A 17,765-nucleotide genomic window follows, 5' to 3' on the forward strand; every position below is an offset into this window, starting at 1 on the left:
ACAACAGCTGTGGTGGATTAAAATGTATCCAATATGTTTAAATCTGAGAACTCACGATGGTACTTAAAAAAAATAACTTCATTGATTCCTTTGGAGAATACTAGGGAACCAACTCATTATTTTGAAAACTGGTGAAAAAAGGGAGAAAATCATTTATCCTGCCTTTCATAGGTGATCTGTACCTCACAACGACCAAAATTTTAATGAGATGTTTCTCTCTATAGACGTTGTAGAGCTAATAAATGGAGACATAACGACAGCCTCAAATCGAATGTCACCTATTTGTGGCCCTTAATGGAATAACGGATCTAGGCAATTATCATCAAGGGCTGCTAACATCAGTAAAAGAGAGATAACAAGACCACGTGAGCCTCCTGATGGAAGTACCCACCACCACTTAGGAATTGTTCTTGCCCCCAAAATTGAACCTGAATCTTCACAAGTCTCTAGACCTAACTACCAATTCACAGCAATATGACCATGGGGATGCAGTCAGAATCCAGACCCTGGGAAACCTTACAGTGTAAACAACCCACACAAATAACATGCAAGGGGGAGAGAGAGAAAGAGGGAGAGAGAGAGATACTAGAGACATGCCAACAATTGCAATGTAGGGATCCTATTTAGGTCCTGATTTAAACTACAGGCTGAAATTAACGTTGAACAAATATGGGATGATGTTAAAGTCTTACTGTTAACTTTGGGCTTTGACAGCTATTGTGGGTTGGTTGGTTTGTTTAAGTCATTATCACTTAGAGACACCTACTGAAACATTTACAGATGAAATAATACGCATCTTGGATTTGCTTCAAAATAACCTGTAGTCAAGGAGGAAAGTGGGAGGTGAGTATAAATAAAACAGATTGGCTATGAGCTGATCATGGTCGAGGCTGGGTGATCAATACATGGAGATTCATTTGACTATTCTTTCCACTTTTGTATGGGTTTGAAATTTCATAATAATAATTTCATAATAAAAAGTTTTTTAAACATACCCATATAGAGCCAGAAAACTGCATTCCTATTGTTGCCTCACTAATCTCCACCCATTGGTCTTTATTCTGTTCTCTGGAGCCTAGAAGACTAGTCGTAGTAATAACAATAATAGCAATAATAATAGCCAGCATTTTTGGAGCACATACTTACTATGTGCTAAATTCATGCTATGAGATTTTTATGAATATTTTCATTTAATCCTGACAAAATCCTGAGGTAAACACCATTATTATCCCCATTTTACAGACGAAAAACCCGAAGGAGAAAGATCTAGTGACAAGGCTAAGACTCCAACTCAGATCTGACTGTGGATTTCCAGCTTATAAGCGCTAAGCTACACCAACACACAAGGGGAAAAGATGAAGATAGCTATCCTCAGTCTTCCCTTTTCTGGGCTAAACATCTTGAGTTCTTTCACTCTGCCCCTCCCCAGTCAATGTGGCTTCAATGCCCCACACCATCCTTGGAATACCTGCCAAGAGCTATAAAAGTAGTTGAGTTTCTTAAAAGTATCCCAGGCCCCTGTACAGCTTGCCCTACCACCAGCAACCCTGCAGGGATTCCCAGACAAGCCCTGGTCCTCCTGCATCCAAAGAGACAGCCTGGACATGCGCACATCCCAGAGGTGGCATGGCTCACCTGGGCCTCGGTGCCTCTTCTCCATCCAGATGTAGCAGTTGTTCTGGGCCACCCCGGTCTGCGAGTCCAGGAAAGGGAGACGCACGCTGCGCTCTGCACACAGCCGGGAGTTATAACTCCGACAGTGTTCAATGGCTTCCTTGTAGAATTGGTCCCCAAGCCTGCCGGGAGACAGAGAGGAGAAGAATGAGGCCAGGGAAAACTGAGCACACCCTGAAAGGGAAACTGATGTGACCCACCCACCTCCCTGGGAAGATTTTGCAGCTATGAAGACCAAGGCAATGAGTACCAAGAGCCTTGCCAAGGGGTAGAATCCAACTCAATGTCAGGGTGGACCAGGTTCTACTTCCTATACCAAATCCACCAGAGAACTTAGAAACCCCTTTAACAAAGAGCCTAGGGCCCCAAGAATAAGCCACCAGGAAAAGTGACAAGTCTCTGTTCTAGGAAGCATGGGGTCCCAATCTAGAATAGAGGTAGTTCTGGAACAACCTTCTGCATGGGATCTACTTCTAGATCAGGCTTCTAGAGCCCCCTCATCAACCTCCCCCATTAGCCACACTTTGTTCTCCATGATTGCCAGCAAAGGCTCTCTAGAATGAACCCCAATCACCAGCATACATGCACAGATTTCCATGACAATAGAAGATAAACACTCCATATAAACAAAGACTAAACGGATAGAGGAAATATCCCCTGAAAGTGCTATTATAGGGAAAAGGAGGTAAAGAGGGGCATGTACCGATCTTCAAAACCACACACTTAAAGAAAAATGACTTTCTGATGGACAATAAAAGAAGCATTTAAAGTAAGACTACTACTTGAATTTTGAACTCAAAATAATTCAATTCCCGAGGTTTAAAACACAAATAGAAAGACCTTCCTGGTTTGCTGGAGCAGTGATCTGATTGAGCATCCTAAATTTTATGTTCCTGAATCTCTGGTCTCCTTGGATATGTGGTGATGCTACTACTTTCAGACAGTATCCTTTTCAAAGACCAAAAATATAACATTGGTAAAACTGATCAAATGTAAAGCGTAAAAATAATCAATGAGATCAAATACCTAACAAATAAAAGAGAGGCACCTTGGATGCTAATAAATGGCTCAAGGAAATACAAATGTAATAACATTACCTCTACCAGATGAACTTGAGCTTCTTAGTGGGGAGGGAGAGGAGGAAGGAGGAAGGGCAGGAGCTGCAGGGATCACAGGGCCAAAAGGGAGATCCAAGTAGTTCATTTCCAAGCGACAATATAAATGTCCCTTTGTTTTTGTTCTATGTAGATTTGCAGAAGCCAAAATCAGGGAGGGAAAGTCTCTAAGTTAAAAATAATATATTTCTTAACCAAAATATTTAGAAGAATGAAGTAAGCACAATTTTAAATATATTTTTCTATGCTCTTCAAAAAAGTCAGTGGGCCACAGTCTAGTTTAATGGAAATTTCTTATTCTGGGAGGATACAGTCATTGGAGCTTTGGAGGCATCTTTTGGAAATTACTTGTTGACGTGCCTCTTTAAAAACAAAAAAGCCCTTTGCTCCTTTTTCACCTCTGAACTTCTTCATTTTCACAAGGAAGGTAGAGACATAGGAGCTCAGAAAGTGTCCGTGTAGTTGCAAAACCAAGCTGTAATCAAATGATAATAGTCACACAGCTGGAAATGAATTGGGGAGGGGGGATGAGAGCCCCTTGAAATGCTATAAAACAGAACAGCACATACGCTGATGTAATCAAAGTTGGTAACAAGGATCATAAGATTGATCAAAAATACAGAACCATTTCCTACAGTGTTCACATCTGTGTCCCACCAGCTTCAACGCCTCCTTCTGCTGAAGCGATGTAGCTCAGTGTAATAGAACTTCCCGGGCAGCTCAGCCCAGGCGAGATGACACAGCCTGTCCAGGGTGCCCTGGGTGCTCCAGCGTCCCTCCACCGAACAGCGACCAGCCATGCCACGTTGATAAGAACCGACAAGAACACATGACACAGAGATGTCTGATGTGAGAAAGAATTAGCTGGTTTCCCACAATCTTTTGACAGACTGCCAAAAAAGATGTTAACTATTCCAACTCCAGAAATTCTGTTGAAAGAGAATCCATAAAAAAAAAAGAAAGAAAGAAAAGGAAATTGTACACTAAAAGTCATCGACGACGGGAGAGAAGGTTTCCATTTTCAAAACAAACTCTGGAAACCAACACGAAGGAAATCTACAGGAGGATCTCAAATCAGACTTTTCCTGATATGCTCGTTAACTCACTTCCAACAGTTTCAATCCAAAGGAGAGGACCAAGAAAGTGAGCTTGCTGAAAATAAAAAGTGAGGTTGGCCGCGTCCGTGCCCCACGCCGAATGGAACGAGAATGTCAAACAAAATGACACGCTGGGTGAAAATTAATTTCATCTTAAATACTTTCCACTTTCATAACATGCAATGTTATTAGTAACAGGCATGCAGGGGGGAAATGTGTATTTTTAAATGTAATCCTTGTATGAATGATACCTCTCTTATATAAACAGAAAAGACTTTCTGGGAACTGAAGCCACTGTATTAAAGATGGAAGCTGCAAAACTGTGACATCCGACACCTCCGCTGCCACTGTCTCCAGGGAAGTCACCTGAAACAGCCCAGGCGTTGGCAGAGATTTGAACACAAAAGTTTAAAACCTTTTTCAAGATCGGGGAGGAGAGAAGAGACTTCAACCTCCTTGACAAATTCAAGCAGCGCCTCTCCAAAAGTTAATTAGCCAAAATCTTCACAGGGTTCGCTCTGCTAGCTAGAAGAAAATCGATGGCCTGGTCTCCCTAACCCATAGAAAGCAATTTAAATAGGAGAGAGGACAAACGTCCTTTTCAGTATGGGATTTCTTAAAAAAAAAAAAAAAAAAAAAATCCACAATGATAGGACGGGGGGGGGGGGGGGGGGGGGGGTAGGGTGCGGATATTTGCATTCAAGTTGCAAGGGGCAGAGGGAGCAGAAGAGACAGTCTGACAGGGAATGACTCATTTTGTGGAGTGGTGACCAGCCCGGCCTCAGCCATCACCTGTCTGCCCCAAACCTAGGGAGCTGGATTACCACGGGATGATAGATGTCTCAGGCTCGAAGAAGCTGGCACAGGCAGAGTAGAATGATGTTCTCATCAACAACTGACTCCAGGCTACTCAAGGCTGCAATCAGAAGTGGGGAAAGCAAAAGGAACGAATCGCTGGGCTCTCTGCCAGAGCAGGAACCCCCCAACAGCCTGCTGCTGGGAGCCCTGCTGGCTGCCCGGGTCCAGGGGCATTGCGAGGGGTGGGATCCCTGAGCAATCCCATCTGGAGTGAGGGAGCCATCCTAGCTCTGAGAGCTTTCCAGTGACCCTCCTTGAGCGTACGTGTGAAGCAATGGCTTCCAGGGGGCCAAAGAGGACCTACAGCAGAAAATGAGACTTCTCCAAAATGATTGCCCACTAGGCTCCAAATGCGATTTTCAGGGCCCATTACAGCCCCTCCAAGCCCCTCTGCTCCCCTTCTTCGTGCTTCCACCTCCCCCTCTTGAAATCTCGCCTGTTCTCTTAGATTCCACATCCACTATTCTGAGCTGACTCTCAGGTCCAACCCTCCAAGCCAGACACCTGGGGCCCCTCCCTCTTCATGTCCCTCTAGTCCTGTGTTCTGACCCAAGGACAGGTGTCCTGCCATATCTCAATCACGTGTCCAAAAGCAAATTCCTCATCTCCTGCCAGAAGCCTGCTCCCTCCCCAGTCTCCATTCTTCTAGGGATGGGGGTGGGGGGCCTGAGGGAATGCTGCTCCTGCCTCTCCCTAACAAGTCGTCCTTGGCCCTTCCTTTTCTTTCATCCCATCTGGCACTGGATTCTTTCATTTCTCAGGGAGTTGGCCCTTTCTCTCCGTTCCCACTGCATGGCCACAAGTCCCCTTTGGCTGTAAAAACAGGACCTTGGCCCATCACTGCTATTTGTGCACATAAAGAGAGATAAGCAGAGATAATGCACGAAGCCCTGGCCTGTGGCAGGCTTTCTGGCCCCTTCAGGCCCCTCGCCCCTCCAGGGCCCCTCTTCTCTGTGGGCACCTGGATTGCCTGCCGTCTCACTCAGCTGCCCATACTTCCACAAACACACATTAAAACTCATCTACACCGGCATGCTAACTTCCTCCTGTTTGCGTTTAAGCAGGTTTAACTCGAACTGTGGCATGGAAAGCCATCTCCCATTCGCATGGTGTTTTCTTCTAACTGGCAGGCAGGGGCAGCGTTTGGCAGGTGGGGGAACGTTTTCATTTTCCTCACAGTTACACTGTGCCTAAAGCTGCCCCTGAAAGAAAGCCAAGTTGAGTGTTTGCTAAGTTTGAATTGTTTCACCCTGGAAATTCACATGTTGAAGCTCTAGCCCCCAGTGGGACAGCATTTGGAGATGGGACTTTGGGGAGGTCATTAGGTCCTGAGAGTGGAGCCCTCATGATGAGATTAGTGCCCTTAAAAGAAGAGACAGGAGAGCGCACTCCGTTGCACACACCCCCCACCCCCGACCCCCCCATGAGAGGAGACAGCAAGAAGGCTACTGTTTGCAAGCCAGGAAGAGGGTCCTCACCAAACACAATCATGCTGGCACCCTAATCTCAGGCTTCCCAGCCTCCAGAACTGTGAGAAATAAATGTCTGTTGTTAAGCCACCCTGTCTAAGGCATTCTGTTATCGCAGCCCGAGCTAAGACAGTGTTTCTGATATTTAACATAGGGAAGGGCGGTAGAGGGTGGGCAAGAGAGATTCCAATCCCTTCCTGCCTCCTTCTGCCCTCTTCCAACAAAAACAACAATAATAATAGTATTAATGATGTCAATTTCCACTCAATTCAATGATTCACACTTGTCTTCCCTACTAGACTATCAGCTCCACGAGGGCAGGGACCACATCTGCAGGGCCACTGCACACCGCCACCCAGGCTTTACACTCAACAACTCCAGGGGCCGCCATTCATATAAACTTCAGTATGAATGGCATCCCCTGGAGCAGTGTAACCCAACATCCCTGCAACCCTGGCCTTTTTGCTGATTCACCCCCGGGGTCCAGTACAGAGCCCAGCACAGAGTGGGTGACCAATAAGTCTTTGCTGAATTGCTTTCAACAGCAACTCGTATCCCACTCACCTATGGTAGGTGTTTAAATTAGAACAGTAAAGCACATGATGCATGTATGTGCGTGGTCTTCAGAGTTTGATGCACACATAGTTTGGTGATTTAGACTGCATGGGTGTCTGTTTGCAACTTTAGAGAAAAATGGAGAGATTGTCTGCAATTACTCTCATTTAGTCCTCATCACTGGGCTCCTGGGTCATTGTGATAGTCCCCTGACTGCAACCACTATAGCTCTTCCCTTACCCAACCTGACAAACAGAAATCTCCCTCAAACGCACTTTTCAGTCTTTCATTCCTCAATATAGAAGCCAAGATGGCTCCCACTGGTGCCCAAATTCCTCTGGCAGGCTAACAAGGCCCTTGGAAAGCCGAGGTATTGGGGTAGAGCGGGAAGAACAGAGACTTGGAATCAGGTAAATCTGAGACCAGCTCCACTGGCTACACAACCCTGGGGCAGGTCACCCTCCCCGAGCCTAAGTTCGACTCCCCGCAGTATGGTTAAGGGAACCCCACTTCAGGTCTGTGAGAGAAGCAAACAAGATAGAGTCTCCAGCACACAGAGGTAAACGCCTATAATCAATGGTGGTTCCTTTCTCCTTCCCCCAAAGAAAAGTATTTTCTGCCACTTTGTGTCACGACCCTCTACCTGAGCAAGCTGATGCCCTCCATGTGACAGACATTCATACCACACTCTCTATCAGCAGTGTGTTTGAGGCTGTCAGGTGCCCACCCAAAACTGTCCTAAGACATTAGGCAGTGGGGTGGCAGGAGCCAAACCTCAGGCATCCAGGAGAACAGAGTAGCTGTTGCACAGTGATCCCAGCAGTCCGAAGCCTGCCCCAAGTGCAGAGACCACATCTAGCCCGAAGCCCGGCACAGAGCTGGCCAGGGTGGGTTGAATGATGAATGAATGAATGAACGAATCCTCAAGGACCTTCATGCACATATGAAGCAGACAGCCCTACCCTGAACCCATTGGTCTGGCTGATCTTACCCCATTCAAGGGCTGGCTGAAGTCCTGCCTCTTCTAGGAAGCCTCCCCATTTACCCCTGCCAATAGTGCTTGCTCTCTGCCTTCTCTGAGCTCCCTAATTGTCTCCTCATGTTTGGCCAGCCCCTACCCGCCTCCTATCTCTCCCCACTCAACTAGATTATAAGCATCTTGAAGACAGGGACTAAGAGTTATATACTGCTATGCTACCCAACCAAGCACAGTGCTGAGTACATAGAAGCCTATGATAAGCATGGATTGCTTGGTTGAAATCATGCCGTCCTTAGCAAACTAATGGAAGCTCCACAGTTGAGAGATGCTTGGGACGCTCCAACTTTCTCCATATGAAAATTAGATGAGCCTGAAGTTATCTGGCTTCTCCAGGCACAGGATTAGGCGTCTGAAAACAGATATCCCACAAGTTCAAATCCTACTGAATTCTCCCCATCATCTTAAAAATGTTCACCCCAGAGCTCAAGATTTTCATTTCTCCATCTACAATATACATGCGACTCTGCAGGATGCAGAACCAATATCCCCCATCTCTGAACTTTACAGGAGGCTCACTTAGTCCTTCTGTGCTGTCATGAGACCATCCTGCTGCCTAATGTCTTGGGACAGAGGTTTGGATGGGCACTTGCTGGCTTCAGATGTGCAGGAAATGCCACTCTGGTGCTTCCCAAGAATGCCATCACCCCACTCTCTGGAAGAATGGTCTAGGGTAGTGGCTCTCCAACTCCAGTTTGTGTCAGAATCAATGGGGGGTGGGGGCTGTGAATTCTCATTCTGGAAGTTTGGCGTGTGATCCAGAAATCTGTGTTTTTGACAGATCCCCCGGTGATTCTGAGAAATATGAGACTCACTGATCTAAGGACAGCTCTCCAACCTCCCAAGCAAGGGCAGGAACAGAGAGCCTTGTGACGCTCTCCAGCCATGTTTTAATGGCAGAGCTGGACAGCCCCGTTAACTGACTTTGATTCAGCTGGTTTTGTTCCTGTGGGAGAAGTTTTTTTCAGCCAGCTGGCATGGATTAACCTGGCAGCACTAACCGGTAGCAAACTAGTTCCACAGAAGTCTTCATCCCTAAAAAAACATCCAAGTGGCCTTGTCAAGGCAAAGGTATGGAGAAGATTCTCACATCCTTAGAGCGGTCACTCTGGCGGGGACTCTGACTTTCATAAAGTCACAGGAAAGGCACCTTGGGGACAAGGGTATTGCCTTGCAAAAGCCAAGTCAGACGAAGAATGTGAACCCTAAAACTCCCATCATGACTTAAATGCCGCTGAGTCTGATGTTCAGGCCCGTTAGACCCAATAAATCCCTTTTCCGGCATCTACTCTGGTGAAGACTTTTCAGGGACTTATTATGCAAAGCTGCCTAAGCAAGACGGGATTTATACTGAACACGGCCATGATTTCTGAGCTGCCACTGGGTGTTCTGATACAGAAGCAACTCGGGGTTGAAGTGGAGGGGCTACCAAGGATAGGAGGCTGGAGGCAGGAGCAAAGCAGTGTGATTCCTTCCAGTAAATAATGGGTGCCTGGTGGGGCTGGGAAAGGGGAGTGCTCTGGGGAGGAAGAAGACTAGCTTTTCTTGTACCCAAGGTTTGCCTTTCAAATGGCATCCAGACGCGACAAAATAAATCTCTCCTCTGGAAGCTAAAGAATGTGTAGAATGCAACTAACTTCAGAAGTGAAAAAAAAAGACTGCTGTATCTAGGGTGAAGCATACCCAGAGAGAAAATACACACCTATCACAGAAACTTCACTGATTGAGAGTATTTTTAGTTTCCATAGTTCATGGACTGAGTCCTCTCTAAAACCCCAGCTATAAGCTGGGCACCAGTACGCTGTCCCCTGGGTGTGATTGCCAGGAGAACAGACCATTGGTTAGAGACAATTCTTGGACAAACACATCCTCAGACCCCATCTTTGCTGCTGGAACACAAAGGTCTCAATGCTGCCCTCCCAGGTAAGGGGAATGTTGGTCTGGCATTTAAAACACAGCCACAGAGAACACATCCTCATTAGTCAGTTCTCAACACCGCAGTCCAAGTGATCTTTTTAAAATGGAAATCAGATCATGACATTCTCCTCCTTAAACCCCTCCAATGGCTTTCACTGCACTCAGAATAAAATCCGGACTCCTTCCCGTGGCCACAGGCCCACAGACCATCTGGCCAGTCTCACCTTTCCCCTTCACCCTGTCTCCTGCCCCCCAGGTCTACTGGACTCCAACCTCATTTCACTTCTCTCTGTCTGATATACCAAAGTCATCTCACCTCAAGGCCTTTGCACATGCTCTTCCCTCTTCCTGTAGACATTTCTTCCAGATCTTCTCATGGCGGGCGTCTCCTCAGAAAAGTCATCTTGGACCCACTCCATCTAGGGAGGCCTACCCTACTCCACTCCCACTCTAGCCCTTGCTGTCTCATATTCTATTTCTTGTTTCACAATACTTACCTCTATCAGAAACCTTCTCTGTTTTCTCTGGCCGCTAATTGTCTCTACATCACAAAATTGTGAGCTCCTGAGAGCAGGGTCTTTGTTCCTCTTGTCTACGACTGGACCCCCTGCACCCGAAACAGGATTTGGCACATAGGGAATGCTCGACAGGTAACGCTGCACAACTGAATGGAAGATCTAGGCCCACCTGCAACCATCTAACAGTTTGATGGTGAAGAAGCCCGGCCTTGCAGAGGGCACGAAGGCCAGTGCCGGGGAGGCCCCCAGCACGGCAAATGAGAATGGCACAGCCACCTGCTCGCTTCTGGTCCTCCCTGCCCAACACTCATGACAGTGGGTTAGAGGTCCACTCTTTTGTCCATACTCGAATATTCCTCATGATCCCACAGCGCCACCCACCCCCACCCTAAAACCTGGAGAGAAGTGGGGCCAAGTGGATAAATTATGCCATTTGTGACATCAAGCGCTCCTTTCTGTGCCCAAAAAGGACATCCAATGCCTGATATTGGCACTGTAAACAAGCAGTGCCAGAAGATGTTCCCCAAGTCCCCACTCCAGTTCCCAGAAAGGGCCTCTCTCGGAATCAAGCTCCTGTGTGTTCTTTCTCAGAGAGCTGATCCACATCCTCCCAGAGCCCAAGCCTACGGGGAGTGGCAGGGCAGGCGCGGGATGGGGGTGGGGAGGCACTGCTTGACGGGAAATCAATGGGAACTTGAAGGTCATCCGGAGGGCGCTGTCTCCCCATCATGCACCTGCTGGGATGGGATTTGTGGTCCTGACCTCGCTTGGGGGCCTCTGCCCTCCTGTCAGAGTTGGTTAAAATCAGCCCGCAGAAGCAAACGCCCTGCAGACCAAACGATGTCCGGGCTGTCCTTCTAAGGGACATCAAGCCAAACAAAGAAGCACTGAGTCTCATTTAACTGCCACAAGGTCGAGAGTCACCCCGATTTCTCTTGGCAGCCTCCTGAGAAAACTGTCTCAAGCCTGCTGTTTTTTTGAGGCATACACTTAAAACCTTTTAATAAGGACAGAACAAAGCCAGGATGACCAAGAGGCTGGTCGTGTCCCCAAATTTAAGTTCTCTGGTGGAAAAGGTAGAAATATTCTGGGAAACTAGGAAGACCACCCTAGAAATACCTAAATCTGCCCTCCTCACCTCTACATTCCAGGATAATGACAAAGGATACCAACACCCCCATATTGCCCAAGGATGGTCTGTTTTTCCTCCCAGCCCAACAACTAGAAGGGGACGCGACTCAGTTTAGAATCTGATCCTCCTTTCTTCATGGACCTGTTTTCCCAAGTTCCCTCCCTCCTCCCTCTCTCCCTCCCTCCTTTTTCCCTCCCTCATTTCCTCCTTCCTTCTTCCCTCCTTTCCCCCCTTCCTTCCTCCCAAGCCTTTCCCACTCCCCCATCGTCTTCCTCCAACCTTTCTGCCTCATCAATAGTCACTTAACATACAGGTCAGGAGCGAAGCATTCAGCCCAAGTCTCCAGTCCCAAAGTTGAAGGTTAGTATAAAAATGAGGAAGAGACACCTTCAACCGAGTTCTAGAAGGATGACAAGATGATGGCGTTGATCATAACCGTGGCATGGCTACCATTTGTAGAGCACTTACCACGTGTGCCAGGCCCTATTCTAAGCACTTCTCAGATATTATCTCATTTCACCCTCACGACAACCTCATCCTATTATTTCCCCCCCACTTCACAGATTAGGAAACTGAGGCACACAGAATTTTCCATGACTGCCTAGGGTTTTAAGCAGACCTGTGAAGATACAAGCCCTGGCAATTTCCGTCCAGAATCTTGCTCTTGGCCACTATGCTGTCTGCCTCCCACAGGGCACCGTTGTCCCCTCACAGTGAGTTGTGCCTCCAGAATTCGAATAACTTGAACAACTCTTCTTTTTTTGGAGGCACTAGGTTTCTCTTAGAGCATCACCAGTTTCCTAGGTGATCTTAGCTATTTCACTTTTTTGTGCCTCAGCTTCCCAAACTGTGAAACAGTCCAGAGGTAAACTTTGCTGTCATAGAGCCACCTCTCAGTAACTCAACAAGTGGGTTGATTATGGGGCTGCCCAAAAAGATCCCATCAGAGAAATACAAAATGTTATTACGTGGTTTAGAAAATAAATCCATCTCGAAGGTGAGCAAGGGGTGATGGACACTGAGAGACCCTGTGGTTCTGAACATCCACTGAGGGGAGGAAAAGAAAAACGCCAGACTGTCATAAGCCAAAGAGTCAGATTCAAGAATCCCAGCGTGTTAGAGATCATCTAGCCTGATGCCACTGTTTCAATGCAAGGAAAATCCATAACCAGAGAGGTGAAGTAATTTCCTCTTGCCACACAGGAGCAGGGCTGAGATTAGTGCCTCCGTGTCCTGGCAACTCATTCAGGGATTTCTCCTCTGTTTACAGCAGGGGTCTGCAAACTACAGCCCCAGGGGCCAAATCTGATCCACCACGAATGTCCATAAATAAAGTTTTATTGGAAGACAGCCATGCCCGTTCATTTACATATTGTCTGTGGCTGCTTTCACGCTACAGTGGTAGAGCTGAGTAATTCCAACAGAGTCCACATGGCCTGCAAAGCCCAAAATATTTACCATCTGGACCTTTACAGAAAAAGCTTGCCGATTCCTGGTTTATAGCACAAGCCTTGAATAATGAAAAGACTCCACCCTTACAGAACAAGAGGCCCAAGGGTCAGACGGCTTAAGCAGATAGTTTGACAATTATCCCAGCTTGGTACAACTTAATAAAAACCCATAAATACAGTTAATAATAAGGAAAACAAGCACTAGCTCACCCTACCTATTTAATAATTATTGTTAAGTACAACAAGCAAAACTCACCGCTGAAAATTAATTTTTTTCTAGCCTCCCTTGAAAGCCCTTTATCATTCAGGAAACGCTCTTGGCCCATGGGCAAAATGATGCTTCTTACAGTTGCACGGGCCTCATCTCCTCCTGGTGAGTTAAAGGCTATTGCTGAGGCAGCAGGGAACTGAGAGCATCGCCCCCTCCCTGGGCTGCTCTCTGTCAAAGAGGATGGTGCCCAAACCCTCCTTTTCCCCCTCATTCCAAATAAAATCTTCAGAAAGACCCAGGCACAGGAGAGGCATTCATTTAGGCTGCTTCTCCCTATGGTGCCTCCCTGCCTCGCTCATCCATCTCTATCTTCTCCAGAAAGAAATCAGGATCAGCATGAGGCTGACAGAAGCATCCCAGCCTCGGCTGTTTTGGTGAGGACATTCTATCATCCCACAGAATGAAGGGATGGGGCTTGGCCCCTGATAGGCTGCGATGGAAATCAAGGCTGGACCTCGGTTCCAGGTGAAAGTCAGAACTTCATCACCGTGAGTGTTCAGCAAATCTCTCAACCCCTCTCGGTCCTGGGCTCCCATCTAGCAAATGGAGAGGATTATGCTCCCATATTCCAAGTGAGGGAACATGGACAGAGCCGGATGAAGGGGTGAGGCAGACCAGCCAGGGTCCAATCTCTAAGTCATAGTAAACATCACCAGCAATGTAGAAAGTTGGAGTGGCTTTTATTTACCAGCATCATCTCAGGCAGAGAACCTCAATAAATAGGACCCAGTCTGCATGCAATGGTCCCAGTTCACTCTGAGGTCCTGGTGTAATTACTAACAGCTCCTGCTTTCCCTCTCAAAAGTGCCCTTGCTTGCCTGATAAATGGTAAGGTCATCCTATTGATAAGCCATTTGGGGTCAGAGAGAGGTGTGGACCCCGAGAACATGGTCAGTGATGGCAATAAGTGGGCTTCTAGAAGTCAGATCCAGTTTGGTCAAGAGTTGGGGTGCAGGTCCAGGGCCAGAACTGAACTCGGGACAGGAGAAGAGAGTCTGCCTCCAGTGGCCCTGCTCTCCAGTTGCCCCTCATCGGGCCCTCTGCCTCTCGTATAGTCGTTACACAAATATTTAGAGAATATCAGCCAAAGTGCGAGCTCCCCGGAAAGCCCACAGGCTTGGAGAGAAGAAAGGGCTTCAGACAATGCTCTAAGGGGAGAGAGATGTGCCAGTAGGTGCCTGCTACTTGCTGCCCATGCTAAGCACCTGATCTGCCTTCTCTCCATCCCTGGGACCAGGTACAATCCCAGCCCTTCACAGAGCCTGACGCTGACGCGACATACTCAATTAGTGCTCATTCTGCGGACCTGGACCCAAGCAAAGCTCAGGGCCTCCTTCTGTTCTTCTCAACTCCTCCCCACAGGGGCTGCACCTCTTCCACCAGTCCTGCTGAACCACAGGGATGCACGTGGCTGCGCTGTGTTCTAGGACCTTCATCATTAAGAGAGTTGAGAAACAAGCAAAAAGAAAGGTCCAGAAGAGCCAACTTGAGTTAGAGGCTATGGTGGGTGGGGGTGGAGGGATGGGCAGGGCAGCTGCTTAGAGGAAAGGCAACAAAGAAGGCAGAGGAGCGGGAAGGAGTAGGCCGGAGGACAGGAGTCAATATCAGTGGGAAGACAGCAGCCCCCAGCACATGCCCCACAGCCATCAATATCTCTTCCAAGGACAGGTTATCTGGGGAATTTATGCTCTCTAATAATTACCTTGCAGAGGGTTCCACTTATCTTACCAGAAGAATCTGCCAGTTGCCAGACACACAGCGTTCTGGTTAATTCCATCAACGCTGCCCTCCTCCTCCACCCTGTCCTCCCATCTCCCCAGCTCCTTGCTCTGACCTCTAACCTTTCCTTGTGGTGCAGCAAGGGGTTGTGGGGGGATAGTTGATGGTAGAAGAGTGTCAGCAACTTCCAGCAGATTTAAGAGCTCAATAGGAGCTGACAAAGGGCATTGGGGGGCTGCCCCTTATCCACAGGAGAGGTAAGAACCCTCCCCAAGCTGCGGCCAGGCCTGGGAGAGGGCAGACTGTTGCAAAAGGCTACCTGGGAAGGGCAGAAGCAAGGATCTGGGACAGACTGATTTGACTATTTTTGTCTTCACCTGACTGATGCCATCATATCTCGTTAGCATTAATTTTATTTTCTTGTCTTCACATCCCTCCTCAAAGCCTTCCCATCCCCACTCCAGCGCTCTGATGATGCCTCCCTCCCGTAATGGTCTGGCCACTTATTTAATAACCATCACATGCTGCCTTGGGTGGCCGGGATGTCTTTAAACACGGGTCCCAGACCCTATTGTGAGTAAGCTCATGGGGAGCAGAGCCCTTGGTTCACATCTCCTCAGGCCAGCACTGCATCTACTCCTGAGCCTTAGCAACAGCAACGCCGCTAGGCAGCCCTTACTGTGGCCCAGGCTCTGTGCTAAGCGCTTTAGAAATAGCAATGCATTCCATCCCTACAACAGCCCTATGAGGAGAAATGCTATTACCATCCTTCATTATACAGATGAGGACACTGGGGCTCAGACAGCTTAAGTCATAGGCCCAAGGTCACCCAGGGAGTGGCCAAGCCAGAATTTGAACCGGGCATTCTCGTCCCAGAGTCTGGGCTCTCAACCACTCCACTCCACACCATCTCGACAGTAAATGTATGCTGATCCAGTGGAACATTTTATATCATATCTACCCACTTATTTCTGCCATCCTCTTTCAAAATACCTTTTACTAAAGTAATAATAATAACAGCCAACAGCTAATGGTCATTGAGCATGTATAAGTGCCAGTCACAGGGCTAAAAGCTTTCCACTTAGCGCTCCCATTCACCCTAGAAGATGCTGTTATCATCTCAATGCCCCACTTGCGAGGTCACCTCTCTGCCCCAGAAACACCAGCCTCCTCCTGGCTCAGGGCCTTTGCACCTCAGCTCCCTCTGCAGGGCTGGCTGCTTCTGCTCCTCCAGATCCACTCACTCCCATCTCCTCAGAGAGACCTTCCTCAAGCTCCTTATCTACAGCACTCATTCTTTACCCATCTGGTCTTTTTAGCACTTTGCCCACTCTCGAAGATCATTTTATTTATATTTACTTACTACCTGTATTTCCCCACGAGAGCTCCCTGGGAGAAAGACTGGTCTAGTTTGTTCACCCTGTATACCCAGAGCCTAAAACTGGGTGCCTGGCATATAGGAAGCAGTGGATAAATATCAGGTGGATAAATGCTATCCCCACTGGGCCTTACAACATATGTGGGCTGCTCAGTTGGACACGTCCTTTCATGTGAACCCCTCTATCTGTTCTATCTTCATTTACTGAGCCTGCACAGTGCACCAGGCACCTTGCTGAGGACTTTAGTATGTCACTGTACCCCACTACGAGGTTGAGAATATTACCTTTATTATTCCCGATTTACAGATGAGGAAACCGAGGCCTAGAGAGGTTATACAGCTCACCCAAGACCACACAGAAGTAGAGTAAGATTCAGTCCCCATCTGTCTGCCTCTCTGAGTCCATGGTATTAACCATTCTACCACAGAGCCTCTGGCTGGGTCCCCTTGGTCACTTACTCTCTTTACCCACGTATCCCTAAATGTCCCAGCCTTACCTCTGCCCTCTCCCTTGCTTCTCTATGCATTGGCCCTTCCAGGTTCTCTCTCCACCCTTCTTCTCCCTCCTTGGTACTCCAAGGAGTCTGTCCTATATGGTCAGCCACTTGCCCTCTTCCCACTGCTTCCAGCAGCCTGCGCCAATGGCAGTGGCTAGCAGTAGATTAGAGAAAGGGAATAGAGCAAGAAGGGGTATTTAGTCCCCCAGCCTCCTCCTTGCTGGGTTGCTGGAGGGTGGCTGCATCCTTCTACTAAAGGTCCCAGCTCCTATCGGGCAGGCTCTCCATACAGTACCCTCTGTGATCCCAGTGACCTTCCCCTCTCCCCTTGATCTCACCCCCCAGGGTGCTGCGTTATCCCCTTCTACGTTTCCCTGCCCACACCTTTATAAATAGCCAGCTTATTACACACTCCCCAGTTTACTCTCTGAATCTGCTGCTTTCTGCTGGAAGCCTGACTCTCCAACACGCAAATGACACCAAGCCTCTCCGCCTCTTCCAGTCCGCCCCACCCGCCACTGTCACTGCCCCCTGCTCACTGCAGCTGCCTCTGCCAGGCCCTTCCTTACTGCCCGCAGTACCATCTCCCTCCAAGACCTATAAATAAATGCTGACTTGCTGGCTGGAAGGTTTGCCCTGGCAGCCTCTGCTCTTTGCCTGGGCCCCACCAGCCCCTTTGCTAACCACTGAGGCAATACTGGAGGGAAACAGGTGCGCCAGGGGATCCATGCAAAGACCACAACAAGCTGTCTGCCCATGAACAGAATGAAAGCAGAAGTTATCGGGTCCAACACAGGGATCCCCTTTGCCGGGATGAGGCTTGTCCTGTGCAGGGTGTTGACGGGACCCCCAGATGGTGTACTGGTAGTTCAACAAGCCAACATCATGGCTTCAGTAATCACAGCAGCATTTGTCAAGTACCTGCTGTGTGGGAGGTACCGTACTCAGCCGTTTGTGCACGTCACTCTCATATTAATAGATGAGTTAACTAAAGCTCAAAGAGGACAAGGAATTTAACCAAAGCACAAAGCTACCAGGTGGCACAGCTGGGATTAGAATATAGGTCAGCCCAAATCCA

General features: G+C 48.1%; 1 protein-coding gene across 4 annotated transcripts in view; it reads right to left on the reverse strand.

Annotated features, from left to right (window-relative positions):
• DPF3 (double PHD fingers 3) overlaps positions 1-17,765 on the reverse strand; it is a 243,182-nt gene that overhangs the window by 145,198 nt on the left and 80,219 nt on the right. For all 4 annotated transcript variants that reach the window (XR_011432201.1, XR_011432199.1, XM_005605293.3 and 1 more), the window contains exon 2: positions 1,636-1,796. Coding sequence is in view for 2 of the 4 variants with exons in the window: in XM_005605293.3 (XP_005605350.1) it covers positions 1,636-1,796 (161 nt within the window). In the remaining 2 variants the exon portion in view is untranslated. The remainder of the gene's footprint in view (positions 1-1,635; positions 1,797-17,765) is intronic.

This window comes from Equus caballus, chromosome 24 (genome assembly GCF_041296265.1).
Source record: "Equus caballus isolate H_3958 breed thoroughbred chromosome 24, TB-T2T, whole genome shotgun sequence".
NCBI classification, from domain to species: domain Eukaryota; kingdom Metazoa; phylum Chordata; class Mammalia; order Perissodactyla; family Equidae; genus Equus; species Equus caballus.